This window comes from Thamnophis elegans, chromosome 7, assembly GCF_009769535.1.
Source record: "Thamnophis elegans isolate rThaEle1 chromosome 7, rThaEle1.pri, whole genome shotgun sequence".
In the NCBI taxonomy this organism is placed as follows: domain Eukaryota; kingdom Metazoa; phylum Chordata; class Lepidosauria; order Squamata; family Colubridae; genus Thamnophis; species Thamnophis elegans.
The window spans coordinates 75,003,428-75,024,791 of NC_045547.1; the positions used below are offsets into that span (position 1 = coordinate 75,003,428).

At 42.7% G+C, this 21,364-nt stretch overlaps 1 protein-coding gene across 1 annotated transcript in view; it reads right to left on the reverse strand.

Annotated features, from left to right (window-relative positions):
• The window catches only part of LOC116511701 (potassium voltage-gated channel subfamily KQT member 1-like), a 119,401-nt gene that overhangs the window by 70,891 nt on the left and 27,146 nt on the right, over positions 1–21,364 (reverse strand). Inside the window, exon 12 of the mRNA XM_032221871.1 lies at positions 17,522–17,636. Coding sequence (XP_032077762.1) covers positions 17,522–17,636 — 115 coding nt within the window. The remainder of the gene's footprint in view (positions 1–17,521; positions 17,637–21,364) is intronic.

A 21,364-nucleotide genomic window follows, 5' to 3' on the forward strand; every position in this document is an offset into this window, starting at 1 on the left:
ACTTTCAAATCTCAGAGATTTGAAAGACACCTATAACAATAGAAAAAGAAAGGGAGAGAGGACGAGAGGAAGAGGAGGGAATGAAAAAAGAGGTAAGGAGAAGAGGGTGGAAGGGAGAGAAAGAGAAGGAAGGGAAGGGAAGAGGAAGAGGAGGAGCGGGAGAAAGATAAGGGAAGAAGGAAGGGGAAGGAGAGGAGAAAGGAAGAAAGTAGAGAAGGGAGGGAGGGAGAAAAGAAAGGGAAAATAAGGTGGTGTTAAAACAGGCGGATGAGATAGTAAATAAAGCAACCCAAGCTGTATAATATCACCTTTTAAATGGCGTGACCCGACAAAAGCGCGTCAACAACAGCGCGCCGACAACAGCGCGCCGACAGAAGCGCGATTTAAGTTAAGGTAAGGTTTAGGGTTAGGTTTAGGGTTAGGTTTAGGGTTAGGTTTAGGGTTAGGGTTAGGGTTAGGGTTAGGTTTAGGGTTAGGTTGCAGCGCGCTTCTGTCGGTGCGCTGTTGTCGGCGCGCTTCAGGGCTCATTCGTCACTCATTCATCGCGCGGTTTTGTCGGCGCGGTTTTGTCACCGCGGTTTATTCAGGCGCGCTTTTGTCGTTCGCGCATTTGTGATGGAACCTTTAAATGGAACAACAAATGTGTAAGAATGACAATAAAGAACAATAACTATGTGAATGTATACCTATAATTGTATGTAAGAGAATAAAAATTTTAAAAAAACTTTTCCCAAAAAAATGCTCTTATCAAAGACAAGAACGGGAAGATTTTGCTCAAATAAGGAAGAACAAAAAGCATGCTTTTTGTGGATAACAAAATCAGCCAAGTTCAACTCTGACCATATAATTTTGGTGCTTTCAGTCACTCTCGGACGGACTTGAATGTAGTCCTGGGTATAATCACCGTCAGGGAAACTGAGCAAAGCCCTGAGAACTTTAAAGAATAACAAATCCTTTGGTTGAGACTGAATCACAACAGGATTACTGAAGCATGATCGGAACAGCATGGTGCAGGAATTAACAAGGCTGTTAAATGCTGGCAAAATGTGTGGGTCCCGGACGAGGGGAGAAAATAAAAAGAGTGATTATCCAATCGTCGAAAAAGGGGTAAGAACTGAAAAAGCTTCGTGCTCTTTTCAGCCCCCAGGAAAGCTCTTTGTCTTGGTCTGCTCAGGCAGCTTCTGGAGGGAGAGGGAAACACATTTCGGGAAGAAATTCGTGCGGTTGAAATTTCGTGCGGTCGACTGGAAATTGTTGCCCAGTATTCTGTAATGGTGCAGAAATAGCCTGTGTCTAAATTTTCAGAAATACGTCGTCCCTTCGCATGGAAGGCCAGCATAGCATTCCATACCACCGAGAGGCAGTTTTCTCTGGTGGTTAAAGCACCAGACTAGAAAGCGGGAGTCATGAGTTCTAGTCCCGCCTTAGGCAGGGCAGTCGACTGAACGACTTTGAGTCAATCACCAGCAGATTGTGTGTTCTAGTCCCGCCTTAGGCATGAAAGCCAGCTGAATGACTTTGGGCCAATCACCAATGGACGGAGTGTTTTAGTCCCGCCTTAGGCATGGAAGCCAGCTGAATGACTTTGGGCCAATCACCAATGGACGGAGTGTTTTAGTCCCGCCTTAGGCATGGAAGCCAGCTGAATGACTTTGGGCCAATCACCAATGGACAGAGTGTTTTAGTCCCGCCTTAGGCATGGAAGCCAGCTGAATGACTTTGGGCCAATCACCAATGGACGGAGTGTTCTAGTCCCACCTTAGGCATGAAAGCCAGCTGAATGACTTTGGGCCAATCACCAATGGACGGAGTGTTTTAGTCCCGCCTTAGGCATGAAAGCCAGCTGAATGACTTTGGGCCAATCACTAATGGACGGTGTGTTTTAGTCCCGCCTTAGGCATGAAAGCCAGCTGAATGACTTTGGGCCAATCACCAATGGACGGTGTGTTTTAGTCCCGCCTTAGGAATGAAAGCCAGCTGAATGACTTTGGGCCAATCACCAATGGACGGAGTGTTTTAGTCCCGCCTTAGGCATGAAAGCCAGCTGAATGACTTTGGGCCAATCACCAATGGACGGTGCGTTTTAGTCCCGCCTTAGGCATGGAAGCCAGCTGAATGACTTTGGACCAATCACCAATGGACGGAGTGTTTTAGTCCCGCCTTAGGCATGAAAGCCAGCTGAATGACTTTGGGCCAATCACCAATGGACGGTGTGTTTTAGTCCCACCTTAGGCATGAAAGCCAGCTGAATGACTTTGGGCCAATCACCAATGGACGGAGTGTTTTAGTCCTGCCTTAGGCATGAAAGCCAGCTGAATGACTTTGGGCCAATCACCAATGGACTGTGTGTTTTAGTCCCACCTAAGGCATGAAAGCCAGCTGAATGACTTTGGGCCAATCACCAATGGACGGTGTGTTCTAGTCCCACCTTAGGCAGGAAAGCCAGCTGAATGACTTTGGGCCAATCACCAATGGACAGAGTGTTTTAGTCCTGCCTTAGGCATGAAAGCCAGCTGAATGACTTTGGGCCAATCACCAATGGACAGAGTGTTTTAGTCCTGCCTTAGGCATGAAAGTCAGCTGAATGACTTTGGGCCAATCACCAATGGACAGAGTGTTTTAGTCCTGCCTTAGGCATGAAAGCCAGCTGAATGACTTTGGGCCAATCACCAATGGACAGAGTGTTTTAGTCCTGCCTTAGGCATGAAAGTCAGCTGAATGACTTTGGGCCAATCACCAATGGACAGAGTGTTTTAGTCCTGCCTTAGGCATGAAAGCCAGCTGAATGACTTTGGGCCAATCACCAATGGACAGAGTGTTTTAGTCCTGCCTTAGGCATGAAAGCCAGCTGAATGACTTTGGGCCAATCACCAATGGACAGAGTGTTTTAGTCCTGCCTTAGGCATGAAAGTCAGCTGAATGACTTTGGGCCAATCACCAGCAGATTGTGTGTTCCAGTCCCGCCTTAGGCATGCAAATCAAGTGGGCAACCTTGGCCTACTCACTCTTCTCAGCCCAACCCACCTGACAGGGTTGTTATTGTGGGGGCAATAGGAGTAGGAAAGTGTGTTGGATATGTTTACCACCTTGAGTTATTTGTAAAAACAATAAAGGCATGATATCAATAAATAAATAGCTCTAAAGAGAAAATGCTGGACAAGGCAACAAGCAAGGCTGAATGGAAAATGCAAAATTAGACCCAGATCAAGCAACAGAAGAGTAATTTCTTTCACACCCAAATCATCTATTGGTAGTGTGGTAGTCTCAATCTTGGCAATTTCAAGAAATCAGGACTGGGTGGGCGTGGCCAACTTGTAAAATGTGGTGAAACTCACTTAACAACACTCTTGCTTAGCAACAAAAATGTTGGCTCAGAAACTCTGGCATTTGAAGCACGCAAGTCTTAAAACTGTCAAGTTACAAAACCCTTGCACCCCTAACCCTTTAGAACCCCCCCCCCCGCCAGGGATGTTCAAACTTGACAGCTTTAAGGTTTAGATAGGACTCTTAGAGGCGGTCTGGGCGATTGGTTAGCCAGCCAATCAGTGAGCGGTGAGCGGGGCAAGCGTGGTGCGGACGGGCGGGGGGAGGGAGCTGGAACCGGTTCTAAATGGCATGGTAGATTTGTGGAACCTCTTCTATAGAAGAAGTTAGAACTGGCAGGAACCCATCCTTGGTCTGGTCTTGACATAGAGTGTGGGCCTGTGTACCTATCCCAAGGAGAACTGAGATTTCAGTCATTTAGCAAGGCAGTCACATGGGTGCCTCGCTTAATGACTGCAATGCCTTAAGACCATAATGCTAGGTTCGGTTCTGGTCATAAGTCGAGGACTGCTTGGGATGTATTCATGGAAGCTGCAGAAAAGTTAGAGAGACATTTTCTACGGCGGGGTCCTGGCATGCTTTCTAAATTGGCCTCCTTCAGACAACTCACGCCGATCCACGCACTTGTAAAGGAAAGATTTGATGAACATAAGGTTGTTATGGAACATTGGCACGCAGCAATGCCCCTAAATTGCTGAAAAAGCCAATTGATCGTGAAAGTGGGCATGTGAAAGTGAAATTGTTGCTGTTGAGACACCTTCAGCGCTCCTTTCCCAACTTAGAGGGCCCCCAGCGGGATTGTGTCTCCCTTAGATGCCGGTCTGGCCACTATGATCTGGTGGGAATGGCTCCTTGGTGATGCCACACAGGCAGGAAATCACCATACAGCCACCAAACAAGGACATTGTTAAGATAAGCGCCCGACTCTGGAATTCCTTTCTGTTTGAGTTATGGTTGGCACGCAGCCTAGTTGACTATCGGTGCCAACAGAAAACTTAACGATTTGGCCAGACTATCCATGAAACCTCTATTGCTTGTTATTCTTGCCTTTGTCAGATGGCTGAATGGCCTTAATCCTAATTTGATCCTCACTTTGGGAATATTACATTTCTATGAAAAGGGAAAATAGTTGGTGTTTTTTTATATAAAGAAAACAAAGACACCAGGAATGCTATCTCAAAGCCTTTAAGAATTTGAGGAAGAGAACAAGACATGTACTGTAACAATAAGTTGTACTCATAAAAGTGTAACAGTAATTATTAAAAAAAAATATTTTCTGTCTAGTTGTTAGTGCAGTCAGAAAAGCAACACACATGTATTAGAAGTCCACCCAATTATTGTTCAAATAATTAGTGGGGGGAAATAGAATAGAATAGAATAGAAAAAGAAATAGAAATTAGAATAGAATAGAATAAAGAAATGGAAGAGAATAAAGAAATAGAATAGTATAAGAAATAAATTGAAATAGAATAGAATAGAGAAAGAAATAGAATAGGATAGAATAAGAAATATATAAAATAGAAATAAAATAGAATAGAATAGAGAAAGAAATAGAAATAGAATAGAATAAGAAAGAAATAGAATAGAATAAGAAAGAAATAGAATAGAATAAAGAAATAGAATAGAATAAGAAATAAAAAAATAGAAATAGAATAGAATAAGAAAGAAATAGAATAGAATAGAATAAGAAATATATAAAAATAGAAATAAAATAGAATAGAATAGAGAAAGAATTAGAAATAGAATAGAATAGAACAAGAAAGAAATAGAAATAGAATAGAATAAAGAAATAGAAATCGAATAGAATTAGGAATAGAATAGAATAGGAATAGGAATAGGAATAGAATAACAGAGTTGGAAGGGACCTTAGAGGTCTTCTAGTCCAACCCCTTGCTTAGGCAAGAAACCCTACACCGTTTCAGAATTAAATGTTAAGTAAACATGTTCTCATCGAGAAGTCAACCAGATGGTAGGACTGCTCTAACTCATCAAAGCAAGTTTAGGGATTTAAGAGAGAAAGCAACTGAGGACCACAGAAAGAGTTCACAAGCCCTGTGTACAAGGTGGGACGCATGGGGCTTCATTCCACGCATGTTAATAAACAGATATTGCTCTGCCCGTCAATCACGGAAAACCATCTAGATGCCACTAGCAATGAAAATGTCAAAATCTGCACAGTGAATGTAAAAAGTGTACCAACAAGCAGTCTATCCTGAATCCAGGATTTGGGGGAGCATTAAAACATGTTCTTAATCGCCGTGCTCAAAATTAGCAATTAAAAAAAAAAAGGATCGTTTACTGAGTGGAGCTCTCCCCCACCACTGAAGTGACATTTGTCACAACAATCTAAATTCAGATTCAGGAGAAGCTGAAGTAGGGAAGTCTCAAGTTTTGACTCGGGTTGTGTGTAATGAACAGATTTCTGCGGATGAAGAAAATAAGAAGGTGATTGAAGGAAAAGAAATAACCCAGGGATTTAAAAAGTAGTTTGCTACCTGAGTGGAAAGGATCTTGAGAAATAAGGGCGACGTCTTAATTAAATATGTGTATTAATATTAGGATTAGTAAGAGTGAGCTGATTAGAAGTCAGAATAGAGGTAGAAGTAAGAATTAGGGGGAATTTAAGCAGTTATAATAGCTATATAAATTGAATATAAGTAATAACTAACTGGAAAGATGAGATTGAAAGAGGCTATTACTATGAATGTTTAAGAAGATTGTTGATATTAGAATGGAACATGGAAACATTGAATAACTAAAACAATCAAGTATATTAATGTTAGAATTGTACAAGTTTCATTAATGTAACAATTGACGGTTTTTGTTTCTATTAATATGAGTTATACCCAGAGGCCACACTGTTCATGTATTGATGTTGTTTTAAGTTTAAAATAAAAATCCAATAATACATTTAAAAAAAATTCTTTTAGAGCAAAGAGAAGACAATGGTTAGGCCCAGGATGAAGCAGGACAGAAGGATCAGTTGGCTTAATGCCGGGGTGTCAAACTCAAGGCCCGTGGGCCTGGAAACAGTGAAGGACCAGCCCGTGGTGCCTCTGACAGCAAAAACAGTTTTCCCTGGCAGAGGGTTGCAGGAGGCCATCCCAGCCAAAAATGGAGCTTGCGAGGGCCGTGCATAGCACTCCTGAGCTCCGTTTTCACTGGCAGAGGGTTGCAAGAGGCTGTCCCAGCTGAAAATGGAGCTCGGGATCCTGTTTTAGCTGGCAGAGTGCTTGAGCCAGCACTGGCGCCCCTGACACAAGTGACATCAAGCTGGCCACGCCCACCCTGGCCATGCCCATCCTGTCCCCTGAGGTCAAACACGGCCCTCGGTGAAATCAAATTTGACACCCCTGGCTTAGTGGGATACTGTAATATAAAGACCAAATCCCAGGAGACAGATTGGTCTTGGTATTCTGTTATTTATTTACTAGCCGATAACCCGGCGTTGCCCAGGTATTTATTTATAGGGAGAAAATGTCCGGACCAATCATAATTTCTAATGTTGGATTTTCCCCCTTACCAGAGGAAGTCCCCTTGTGGAGTACTGTGAAACCATTACCATGGCAATCCCACTGTGCTGTACAGTAGAAGCCATTATACGGCAGTACAGTAGAAGCTGTTTTAAGGCACAGCAGGCTGTCTCTTAACAGAACAAAAACCCCAAGGGGTTTTAGGGGTGTCTTACCCCCACAGTATTTGTTTCCAGAGAGTAAGTCATCTATGTATCAAGTGTGGTTGAAATTGCTGGAGGCTTTCCAGAGTTATGCTGGAACATACACACACACAGCCAATTTTGTGTGTGTGTGTGTGTGTATGTGTGTGTGTATCTATATCTATATCATCTATATCTATATCTATATCTATATCTATATCTATATCTATATCTATATCTATATCTATATCTATATCTATATCTATATCTATATAATAAATATATCTATCTATCTATCTATCTATCTATCTATCTATCTACCTACCTACCTACCTACCTACCTACACACACACACACACACACACACACACACACACACACACACACACACACACACATATATATATATATATATATATATATATATATATATATATATATATATACATTTATGTGCTACCCATATCGTCCAGAGAGGGTTTTATAATTAAATAAATGAACCCACAAACACACAGACACACAGACACACACACACAAAACACATACTTATATACATACCTGGGAGTAGCAATCTCATATGTCCTGGAGGAGGGAATTCATCAAAATTGGGCCAGCTTGGGGCAAAGGCTTTGGATTACTAATTTGCAAATTAATTAAGTAATTGAGTGATGGCTTGGCAGCCAAGTAAACATTTGCACATATTTGTACTTGGCATAAGTCCTTTTAATTTGGTTGCTTAATAAAGGAAACAGACAGAACGAAAGACCCCTGTTGCAATTCTCTGGAGGATTAGCCTCATTCCTGGCAGAATGCAGAAAGCTCTGCTCTTTGTGAGAAAAAAAACAAAACACCACAAAGTACTGAGCCAGGTATCAGCAAAAACCAATCTAAGATATGTGGCCTTTTCTAAAGAGAAGCAGAAATATTCTGTCAACATGTTGGAAAATGAGCATAGAACAGCATTTAAATGAGCAGGTCAATTACTCAGAAAAACTAGCCCTTTCTAAAACAGCCGTGGGAATTGACTTACAATCATTCGTTCACAGTTACAACAGCAGTGAAAAATGTGACTTATGACCGTTTTGTCAGTTACGACTAGAGATGGTATTCTACCGGTACGGACTGGTTTGCTAGAACCAGTAGCAGAAATCGCGGATGGCCCCGCCCACCTTCCCCGGCATTATCCTATCCCTTTCAGGCCCTTTTTAAGACAAAAGCGCATGCGCAGAAGGCTGAGCGCATGCATGGAGTTGCGTACAGAGGTGCGCACATGCTCACCTTCGCGAACAAGTAGGGAAGGTGTTCTGACCCCCCAGCCTTGCTTGTTCACAAACGACAGCCAGACAGAACTTCAAAGGAAATATCTTTATCAGTCCCGGCTCAAGCTGGCTGCGAGCCCAAAATAAACATAGATAAAGTCTCTGGAAAAAAGTTACACAGCAAATGCAAAAACAAAACTCTTACAGCAAACCAGGTTTACAGAAAGCAAATCACTTATCCAAGTGCCTCTTTGAATCATGAACACTAACTCGAACAGGAATGGAACTGAACTCACGAACAAACAAACGATGTTGACTTCTGCAACCAGGGCGTGGCACCATCAGTCCTTTTATCCATAGGAGAAGACTCTAACGAGCCCCAGCTGCATTGTAATCCTGCATCCCGAAACAACTCACAGGTTTCTGCTGAGTCACAACACTATCCCTCACCACAGGGCCCTTCCCCCGGGTCTGACGGTCCGGATGCGGTCGGAATGGATTGTCCATAAGATGGCCTGCACTCATTTCCTGTGTTTCCTCCTTCGTGATTCCCAAATACCTGCAGGAACATTCCCCTTGATCCAATGCTCCCCAGGTATCTGGTGGCCACCACGTCTTCTCCCGCCCTGCGTGGCATCGACACCCCGTCCAGGGTCCTCCACCCTCTCCAAGGCCAATCCACCAGCCCCCGTGCTGTCGGAGACTGGCGGCAGTTCTAACAGCTCCGGACAAGCCCTAACACCCTGTCCAGGGTCCTCCACCCTCTCCAAGGCCGACCCACCAGCCCCCGTACTGTCGGAGTCTGGCGGCAGCTCTAACAGCTCCGGCTGAGCCCTAACACCCTGTCCAATAGCAATAGCAATAGCAGTTAGACTTATATACCACTTCATAGGGCTTTCAGCCCTCTCTAAGTGGTTTACAGAGTCAGCATATCGCCCCCACAGTCTGGATCCTCATTTCACCCACCTCGGAAGGATGGAAGGCTGAGTCAACCTTGAGCCAGTGAGCCACTTGAGCCAGTGAGTGTGACCTTGAGCCAGTGCAGATAACAGTCAGCTGAAGTGGCCTGCAGTACTGCACCCTAACCACTGCGCCACCCCGGCTCGTCACCTTGGAGGAGGTGAAGGTCCAGGGTCCTTCACCTCCTCCAAGGCCAACTCATAAGACCCCTCGCCATTGGAGTCTGGCGGCAGCTCCACCGACTCCTGCCAGGCCACCACAGGAAGGTAAGTGAATACTACCCCTGGTTATGGCCTTCACAACATTCCCATGGTCACGTGAGCCAGGGGTGAAATCAACTGACCTTCACTACCGGTTCGCAAATGTGCCCTAGCTCATCTCAAATTGGTTTCTCAAGTCCTCCTGATAGAACACAGTTAGACAAGTTTTTGTCCAGAGGATCTGAAAGACAATATTTTTATTCCCCAAATATTAACCCTCTTGTTTTACCTTTTTTCAAAAATCTATCCCAAAACATATGCTCCTCCTGAAAAACGTTTCCCTGTTTTGTTGCTGAAAAACAATCTCAACTTGACGGCATATCCATGCAAGCATGCATGCATGAATCCATCCATCCATCCATCCATCCATCCATCCAAACACATATTCAGATGGTATAGAATGCAGAAGCTTCTAGGTCAGCAGTCAGCAACCCGGGGCTCTGGAGCCACAAGTGGCTCTTTCATCCCTCTGCTGTGGCTCCCTGTCGCTCAAAATATGTAGCATAACCGCCAGTGTGTGATACCTGCCAGCATGTGATTTACTGAGCTTTTCGACCTTCAGTAGGCCAAACATGGATGAATCCAAGAAAAGGAAAGTTTCAGAAGAAAACAGAAGGTTTAACTCAACTACATATGCTATTTCTGTGACCGCTCAGGAAATAGTCAGGCACGGGAAGGTTTCTGTGGCTCCCGGTGTTTTCTTTATTAGCAATAGCAGTTAGACTTATATACCGCTTCATAGGGCTTTCAGCCCTCTTTATTGTGGGAAACGAGTCCAAATGGCTATGTGTTGTAAATGTATCAGTTACTTTGCATTTAAAATACATCTAAGCTTCCCCCCCCAAAAAATATATATATGAGGAAATGAGTCTAGGTAGGTACTGAACTTGAATAAATAAATAAAATCAAAATCAAAACTTGTCTGGAAGCTTGATTGGATCCCTAAAAGATGCAGGCTAGGGTCCAGCAACACTAACTTTGGAAAGAGTGCAGAAACAAGAAATAAAGATGATTGAGGACAGAAGGCTAAAGCATATTTAAAGAACAGTTGCAGGAATTGAGTTTGTCTAGACTAGTTTTAAGAAGGACAACTTATTTACCAAAGCACCCAAGGGCAAGACAAGAAACAATGGATGCAAACTAATCAAGGAGAGAAGCAACTTAGAACTAAGGAGAAATTTCCTAACAGTGAGAACAATGAACTAGTGGAATGGCTTGCCTCCATAAGTTCTAGATGCTCCATCGCAGGAAGCTTTTAAGAAGAGACAGCCACTTCTTCTGGAATGGTATAGGGTCCCCTGTTTGGGGCTGAACTAGAAAGGGTTGGACTGAAAACTTCCAAGGTTCCTTCCAACTCTGTTATTCTGTTATTTTATTCTGTTAAGCTTGTAATTGAACCTGGGGAGGTATATTTTCTCAAGGCCTTATTTCAGAGTTACCAGAAATGATATTTTGGCTATTATGATTTAGGTAAAGGTAAAGTTCCCCTCGCACATCCCATATGTGAGGGTGAAAATCTGGGTGTGTCTTATACACTGAATACATCATTTGTTTGCCCCTCCAAACCCCACCCCCTTTGCAAAAATGGCTGTGGATAGCCTTTAAGAGGCTTCTAGGGTGGTCCTGGGTGCTGGGGAGGGCAAAAATGAGTGAAAACAGGTGGTTTTTTGCTCATTTTTGCCCCCCAGCCCCCAGAAGCACTCTATAAGCCTCCTAAATCCTATGCATGCTCCCCCACTTTTTTTTACAAAAAATGGGCCCATTTTCACAAAAATGGGCTGTTTTTTTGCTCGTGTTTGCCCCCTCAGTCCCCAGAAGCACTTTATAAACCTCCTAAAGGCATGCATGCCCTTTTGACGAAAAAATGGACCCGTTTTTGCAAAAAAAAAAAAGGGGGGGGCATTTTTGGGAGATCTGCAGGGTGCAAAAACTTTTTTTTTAATTTGCCTCTTCAAAATCTTGGTGCGTCTTATACTCCGAAAAATGCAGTATGTGCTAGTCATTCCTGACTCTAGGGGGTGTTGCTCATCTCTGTTTCAAAGCCAAAGAGCCAGCACTGTCCAAAGACGTCTCCGTGGTGATGTGGCCAGCATGGCTAAACACTGAAGGCACACAAAACGCTGTTACCTTCCCACCCAAAAGTGTTTCCTATTTTTTAACTTACTTTTTTACATGCTTTGGAACTGCTAGGTTGGCAGAAGCTGGAGCAAGTAGGGAGCTCACTCCGTTACGCAGCCCTGGGGATTCAAACCACCAAACTGCGGACCTTTCTGATCGAGAAGCTCAGCGTCTTAGCCACTGAGCCACCACATCCCTTTTTTATATTATGATTTATATCTTACTAAATGAGCCAGATGACCTTGGCCTTTGTGTAGTTACTACTCAGAGGGCCATAAAAGTGACAGCAAAGTTGTAAGACAGAAAGCAACAAGAAACAGGACCTTGGAGAGCTCCAAGTAAGTCCCCCCCCCCCCTTTGGCTAAAACAGGAATGCCAATTATTTATTGTCTTGCTATATTTTATTCTGCTTGAACACCCTCTGGATTGATAGGTGCCAAGGCCAACTTTGGGAAAGATTCAAAAATAGCGCCATGAACATTGATTAAACCCCACTTCTCTAATTGCATCATCCGCTGAAAGAGTAGTGCTGATTTCCAGATGCCGACCATGCATTCTTTAAGATGACCCTTTGACCTCCGAGCCCTAAATGGTTTGTGTCTGATTTGGGGAACTTAACAGCCCTTTCAAAAACAACACGGCTTTTAAAATATGGAGGAGACCCTCCCACTTCAGAAAGTGGCTTCCCTGACTTAGAAAAGACAGTTTTCTCTTGGCTCATTCTAAGATTGTGGAATGCAGACCCTTGGATATAGGACTTGGCCCCCATTGAGCCAGAGATGGATAGATTGCATTTTTAGATAGATGGATGTGAGGGAAGTCACCCCTCCTAAAAGAATGAAATATTTTGAGAAATATTTAAAAGAATATTATATTTCCCCTAAAAGAGAAATGGAAATCTTAAGGGAGACCGAAACTCAGAACTTCAGCTCCCTGCCCCCAGGAGATATTTGGTGCACATTGAGAAGGACTGGGCCAGCCTATCCACAAGACAAAAGACCTTCAGCTCCAGTTTGATGGGATTAAGACATGACCCTCCAGGACATAATAGGATTAATCTATCAGCAGAGCTCACCACAATCGCACAATCACCTGGGGACATTGCATCACCTTCCAGGCTTCAACCAAACTTGATTCAGACCAACATGACCCCACATGGCCCCATGGGACTCTGACTACAGCCAACAGAATACATGTTCTTGCACAGGAACAGGAAGCTTAAGGGCAAAGCCCAAGAGAGGGTATAAATAACCCTCACTCTCCACTCCATGTGGTCAGCTGAACCAGGACCTCAAACCCATGTGGTCCTGTCCATCCATCAACAAACCATCTTTCCAATCAGCCTCCATGTTTCCAGTGTCTTTCTTCCCAATTGGAACTGAACCAGATGGATATTTCTTCCAACAGATAGATAAAGAATAGATGGATAGATGGGTAGATGGGTGGATGGGTAGATGGATAGATGGGTGGATGGGTGGATGGGTAGATGGATAGATGGGTAGATGGGTGGATGGGTGGATGGGTGGATGGGTAGATGGGTAGATGAATATTGACTAGCTTAATATATAGCAGGAAGGAGACACAAATAATCCTTGCTGAAATTATAAAGATCTTCAGGCACTTGAAAGCTGCCCATTGAAAGCAATGAAGGGATTCAGGACTTTAACAGAGGCCTAACTACATAGCACTACGGGTAGTCCTTGACCACAATTGAGCCCAACATTTCTGTTGTTAAGTGAGAGATTTGTTAAGTGAATTTGGCCCCATTTTACGATCTTTCTTGCCTCCGTTGTTAAGCAAATCACTGAAGTTGGTAAGTTAGCAACTCGGTTGTTAAGTGAATCTGGCTTCCGCATTGACTTTGCTTCTCAGAAGGTCTCAGCAACTTATCACATGACCCTGGGACCCTGGAATGGTTGTAAGTATGAACCAGGTGTCAAGCATCTGAATTCTGACCACATGATCGTGAAAAACGGTCATAAGTCACATTTTTCAGATTTGTTGTAACTTTGAAGGGTCACTAAGCGAACTGTTATAAGTTGAGGACTACCTGTACATTAGCCCTCTTTGCAAATAAATAGTAGGCACCCGAAAAATCCTGCTTTGGATAATTTGTTTGAACATGAGATGTTCTCTCAAGTCTCGGTGAAATGAACAATTGTAGCTATCTTCTAGACCTGCTCATAACATCCATGTCCTGCAAGTTCTAGAAACTGAATAATTGCTTTAGTAAATGTAAAACATAAATATTTATTTATTGCAGGGGTTTATGTCTCCTGCGCACCAAGGAAACCCCCTGATGAAAGAGAAACAGCTACCGGTTACCCAAAGTATGCTTTGAAACAGATAACCCTCTCGGCATGGCTGGCTGGGGAATTCTGAGAGTTGAAGTCCATGCCTCTTAAAGTTGCTAAAATCGAGAAACATTTATAAAAAGACACAAGAGATGCCCTTAGGAATCCTATGGTCCAGTTGTTCAATGCAGACTGATTTGCAGAGTAAACTAATTATGTGCCTCAAATACATTATAAAGTTGAAATGTTTATTCATTATTTGCATCTGCTCCTGTCAAAGGACTCCAAATGGAGCGTTTGGTTCTATTAAAACAGCATCTGCAACAAAGCGAGTGATTTAACCTAACGTTAAATTCGGTTGCTACAATAACCTCACTCTCGTTCTACAATGCTTGGCTCAAAACACACATTTCGTCCCAGCTCATTTGCTGAAGAGCAGGAAAACACGGAAACATTTTATTACTATAGAGCACCCTCTAATGCCCAAGAAAGCAAAACAGAGCAGCATCCCTCATGCCTTTTTTTAACCAACCAATGCAGAAAACACACACACAAACACACAAAATACTCGATATTAATTTGTACATAAAACAATTCCTGAAATATCTTAGGACACAGGAATTTTCCAATCTGTAGGGCTGAATTCTTGAATTAGTTTCTGTTCTGCTTACATAAGTGCCCTGCCCTAATGCTAAAATACAGATAAAAGGATATTACTTCGCAAATCTTGGATAAATACATGCTCCTATAGAACTGGCCCTACAGTTGAAAATTCTGATTTATAGTTTGATGACCCACCGTTGCCCAGGTATTTATAGGCGTTGAAGCATTTGTCTGACAGGGACCCATTGAGAGGGGCCTTTCTTTCCCCTACTCCCATGCCTGTCATCCTTGCCCTCTCCCTCTCCCTTCCCCTTCCCATGTGCTCCTCTTTCCCACCCTGTCTACAATCTTGGCACTTTGCCCCAAATCCATCCGGCGCTTCCCCATTGGTCCACTGGAGGGCGAACGTCACGTCTGGCTTTCCAGAGGAAGCTGTGAAGGAACTGACATCACAAACAGTTGCCGCTCTAGGATGCCGCACTCGCTCTCCTTAATGGGCCAGGCATTCCAGAGTTGTGCTGGAACACACAGACACCACCCCCCAGTATTTTTCTCCAGAGAGTAAGTCATCTGAGTACCAAGTTTGGTTGAAATTGCTCGAAGCGCTCCAGAGTTATGCTGGAACATACATACATACATATATACAGTACATACCAGTGGTGGGTTGCAGGCGGTATGCCCCGGTATGGGCGTATCGGTGCCTGCCTCTGGTACAATGCTCCAGAGGGTCCACCTGCTCTCCTTACCTGTATTTGAGCTCTTCGGCGCTTCCGCGCACACACACGAGACCTGGGCGACGCTCCACTGAGCAGCTGGAGCATCACAGAGGTGTCACAGGAGGTAAGGACGCATGTATGCGCTGCGCATGTTCATGTGGTAGACTCTGGGCCCCGTTGCACCGTACCAGTTGCAACGGGATCTGGAACCCACCATTGATGCATACAAACAGCCTTTTATATATATAGAGAATATAGATAGATATAGATATACACTATATTGCCAAAAGTATTCATTCCCCTGCCTTTACTTGCATATGAACTTACTGTAAGTGACCTCCCATTCCTAATCCATAGGGTTCAATATGACGTCAGTCCACCCTTTGCAGCTATAATAGCTTCAATTCTTCTGGGAAGGCTGTCCACAAGGTTCAGGAGTGTGTTTATGGGGATTTTTGACCGTTCTTCCAGAAGCGGATTTGTGAGGTTGCACACTGATGTTGGACGCGTTTACGTGGCCTACCACCTCGTGGCTGAGTTGCTGTCGTTCCCAACACTTCCACGTTCTTCTAATACAGCTGACAGTTGACTGTGGAATATTTAGGAGCGAGGAAATTTCACAACTGGATTTGTTGCACAGGTGGCATCCTATCACAGTTCCACGCTGGAATTCACTGAGCTCCTGAGAGCGACCCATCCTTTCACCAATGTTTGTGAAAACAGTCTGCATGCCTAGGTACTTGATTTTATACCCCTGTGGCCATGGAAGTGTTTGGAACATCTGATTCTGGTTATTTGGATGGGTGAGCGAATACTTTTGGCAATATAGTGTAGATGGATAGATTAACTATCCTTTCAGCCCTAAGGATCATGATTAGAAAAAAAAAGCTGTATCAATCATTTATTAATCAAATTGTAAACAACATTCTAATTATGCCGATTGCCGTGATCCAATGGCAGTAAGGACAAACAGAAGCACTGAGGTTCTGTCAAACAATCATCACTTCTTTACCTTATTGTATGATAAATCCTAGCTGAATGATCAAAATGCAGAACACATCAGTCAAGTTAACCGGAGGAAAACCTTCAACTAATTTTGAAGCAGCCATTTTGGAAATCACGAGCTTAAGCCATGTTAAGTTAGTGCAATTCTCTGGATTCAGTTCACTTCCAGCCTACTATTATTTGACTAAATTACACTGCCTATAAGCTGATACTAAAACTCCGAGTTTCAAATGTCATTTACAAGAATGCATAAAAGCACGCAGAACTTTCAACACCACCCCTAAAACCTTGGAAGTTGGCCATTGTGTTTATTTATTGGACTGTTTCTGGGTGCCACAAAAGTGGGTTGCTGAGACCCACTCTGGTCATTTTTGACGTGATTGTTGAGCCTGAACATTGATGGATCATCAACCAAGAGGTAGGTTGAGTGGTATTGTGGACTAGAGGTGGAGCTCTCGCCTCAAAACAGTTTGAAAAATGGCCAGAAAATGGCCGAGAAAACGGCCTGAAAACGGCCTGGAAAAAGGGCCAGAAAATGGCCTGAAAAATGGCCAGAAAATGGCCCAGAAAATGGCCTGAAAATGGCCCAGAAAACAGCCTGAAAACGGCCTAAATGGCCTGAAAATGGCCTGAAAACGGCTTAAATGGCCTGAAAATGCCCCAAAAATCGGCCTGAAAATGGCCTGAAAACGGCCTAAATGGCCTGAAAACGGCCTGAAAATGGCTTAAATGGCCTGAAAATGGCCCAAAAATCCATCTGAAAATGGCCTGAAAACGACCTAGATGGCCGGAAAATGGCCCAGAAAATGGCCTGAAAATGGCCTGAGCTCTCACCTCACAATCAGGAGGCTGTGAGTTCGATCCTAGGAAGAGGTGGATATTTCTCTCTCTCTGGGCACGTTGGGAATATATCTGCTGAATATAACTCTGCATTGGTGACAGGAAAAGCATCTGGCCAGTAAAAACTCAGTTCCATTCAAGTTGTCCAGACTCTACCCCGGAGGGTCATTAAAAGACAATGATGAACCAAGAAGTGAGATTGACTCAGAGGCTTTAACTTTCTGCCCAACATGGCAACTATTTAGTGAATGGGCAAAGATTTCTCCTTCCCGTGCAAGCAATCTAGTGAATGCATCTACATGTTTGCATGCTGCCAACATTCCGAAGATGTTCCCTCTTGCAAAGGTTGCCCACCCAAGACATCTACTCGCTACTCACAAGCAACATGGGCCCCCGAGGCTCGCCATCCAGCTTTGCATGCAGATAAAAACGTCCACATTAAACCGATTAAACCATCCTAAGAAGAAAATATAACAACTGGACTCACTGTGAGACATCTGTTACCGCAGGCAGAAGGGCCTCTTCAGCTGTGAGGGCCACATCTTCCATGAAGCTGCTGGCACTTGACATCCCACCACTGCTGCCTTCCAAATGTTTCTTGACTAAAGTTAGGAGGTGAAAATGAGAAACAGAACGTACATTAATCTAGCTAGGGAGGCCAAATTCCTCACCACGTCCTTTTATATTGTACGTACCATATTTTTCGGAGTATAAGACGCACCTTTTTCCCCTCAAAAAAGAGGGTGAAAATCTGGGTGCGTCTTATACACTGAATACTGCATTATTGGCATCCTGAAATTCCACCCCCTTCACCAAAATGGCCATGAATAGCCTTTAGGAGGCTTCTAGATTGCTCCTGGGGGAGTGAGGAGGGCAAAGATAGGCAAAAAACAGGCCGATTTTTGCTAGTTTTTGCCCCCCACAGCCCCCAGGAGTGCTCTATAAGCCTCCTAAAGGCTATGCATGCCCCCCCCCCTTTTTTTTTTACAAAAAGCAGGCCCGTTTTCATGAAATACGGACCCGTTTTTTGCTTTTTTTGCCTCCCCCAGCTCTCAGGAACACTCTACAAGCCTCCTAAAGGCTATGCATACCCTTTTTAAAATGAAAAATGGGCCCGTTTTCGCAAAAAAATGGGCCGTTTTGGGAGGTCTGCAGAGTGCAAAACCTTTTCTTTAATTTGCCTCTTCAAAATCTTGGTGTGACTTATACTCCAAAAAATACGGTAAATAAGCTACTGTATGTAAACGGGAGCAATCCCCATATTTCCTCATACTGATGGTGTTACTTAGGCAGGTAATGAAACGTCTGCAAGCCAACAACGAGGCTCAGAGAGCATCAAGAACTCCCCGGGTCAACCTCGAGCTACACTTATCTTCTTCTGTTGCTTCCACCCCCCACCCCAACTATCTCAGTCCTCAGTGACTTGGAGGCATTTGTTTGAAAATCAGTTCAACAAGTAGGGGAAGGTCCAGAAATACATTAATTTTTCTCCGTAATCTTTCTTAATTAATTCATTATTTAAATAATAATGAAAAGTGATGTCCTATTTTTTATTTTTTTATTTTTTTTTTGCTTCCTAGCAGCCTCTCTCCTTTTCATCAAAATATATATTTTAAGAAGGGTTGGTGATTACAAATATAACTTCATTCAGACGAAAATCCTGCTGCTTGTTAGAAAGTTGCGAACCATGACATGCTGCTTGAAAATACAAAAAAATAAAAATAGAAGAACAAGTGGATATATAGATTGCTGTACCAGTAACCATAATAATGCTTCTCATTATCCGCCAAGCTTCTGATTCACACAACCATTTTAAAGACATTTATTTTAAAAGAAAAGGAAGATTTTTTTTTATTTCTGATGAATCTCACATGCAAATGAGCCTCTGAGAATGTAAAGTTGTTTGTAGCCAAGTCAAGATGGCGCCCACAAAGATTCCCCTCAAAGCTCCGCCTATTTTTAATATGCGCCATCTTGACTTTCTTTTACCACATCCTAATGGGCACTCCTGCAATAGTTCCACCTGGCCAGGTGAAGAAAAAGTTTAGGGTTGACTATCCCACATTCTGAAATGTTTTCCTTTAAAGCTTTTGTTGATTTTACTTTGTTTTGCTTATTTTTTTTTTAAAAAAAATGGCTAATTTGTAGACACTTGAAGTACAGATTCATTCTAAGGAAAATTCATACAAGGCACAAAGGTTCGGTAAAATGGCAGACCCGAAGCAGCAAACATGTTGGTGTGGGCCTGTCTATGTAGTCAGTGATTTAAAGCAGGGCTCGTGTAAAGCAAGGCCCATTTGATTGCCTTGATTGATTGAAGCAGAGATGAGGTGGCAAAATGTCACACTTAAGCGTCCTGCAGTAATCAGTTAACCATAAAGAAAGTCTGATGGAAAAGTATATATCCATCCACAAACATCAAGCACACTGTCTTATTACATCTCTGTCTGGAGATAGATAGGTGGATGGATGGATGGATGGATGGATGGATGGATGGATGGATGGATGGATGGATAGATAGATAGATAGACAGACAGACAGACAGACAGATGGGATAAATAGATAAATAAGACGGATGGACAGACAAACAGACAGACAGACATGGATGGATAAAAGATAGGAAGAATTGATGATGGATGATAGACAGATAGATAAAGATAGTTTATCATTAGATAGATTACTAGATAAATAGATAGATAGAGATAGATAGATGATAGATAGATGATAGATAGATATAGATGGATGATAGATAGATGATAGATAGATAGATAGATAGATAGATAGATAGATAGATAGATAGATAGATAGATAGATAGATAGATAGATACTGGAGATAAATAGATAAGATGGATGGACAAACAGACAGACATGTATGGATAAAAGATAGGAAGGATTGATGATGGATGATGGATGATAGACAGATAGATAAAGATAGTTTATCATTAGCTAGATAGCTAGATAGCTAGATAGCTAGATAGCTAGACAGCTAGATATAGATAGATAGATGATAGATGATAGATAGATAGATAGATAGATAGATAGATAGATAGATAGATAGATAGATAGATAGATAGATAGGATAAATAGATAAATAGATAAATAAGACGGATGGACAGACAAACAGACAGACATGGATGGATAAAAGATAGGAAGAATTGATGATGGATGATAGATAGATAAAGATAGTTTATCATTAGATAGATTACTAGATAAATAGATAGATAGATAGAGATAGATAGATAGATGATAGATAGATAGATGATAGATAGATAGAGAGATGATAGAGAGATAGATAGATAGATAGATAGATAGATAGATAGATAGATAGATAGATAGGATAAATAGATAAATAAGATGGATGGACAGACAAACAGACAGACAGACATGTATGGATAAAAGATAGGAAGGATTGATGATGGGTGATGGATGATAGACAGATAGATAAAGATAGTTTATCATTGGATAGATTACTAGATAGATAGATAGATGGATGGATGGATGGATGGATGGATGGATGGATGGATGGATGGATGGATGGATGGATGGATGGACGGACGGACAGATGGACAGATGGACAGATGGACAGGCAGAATTGTATTAGTGAAATATAAAAACCAGAAGTTATGATATGTTGAAATACAATCACAATATATGCTAATAGTCAGAAAAGAATATACAGAATAGTAATCCAATTTTTAAAAAGTGTATATGCTATTCTATATTTTTATTAAGCTGAGGTCTGAATCACTGAGATTTTATATGCCTGTTTAAAATGACTTGCATATTCACAGTGGCGGTTTTTTTCCCCCTCAACCTACCTGTTTGCTTGAACATCCGTGTAAGACCTAATGGAGGAAGAAGGATGCAATGTGTTCAAAAAGGATCTTAGTTCTTAGTTGTTTCTAAATTGATCCTAGGTAGGAAGATTATCTCATTGTTCTAAAAACAACCCCAACTGGAGGCATGGAGCAGCGGTGAAAGCCAAAGGGAGTTGGTCCCTGACGTCAGGCCCTGGAGCAGTGGGGAGGAGCTAAGGGAGTTGGTCCCGGATGCCAGGCAAAGACAGGCAGATAAGCGCCGACACCAACTACGGAGATATAGAAGATAATTGGGGCCAGATGATTGTGATTAGGCTCCTCCCAAGAGAGCATATAAGAAGAGACTTTGGGAGGAGGCTGTTTGCAGGACACAACCATTATACTAAAGCTGGAGAAGCTCTTGTGTGTATTTCTTATCTGTGGAAGTCTGGGTTGCTGCCAAAGTCTTGTCGGTGTGTTAATTTACTGTGAATAAATTGTCTAGCAGTACTCTTGTGTCGGCGTGACTCACC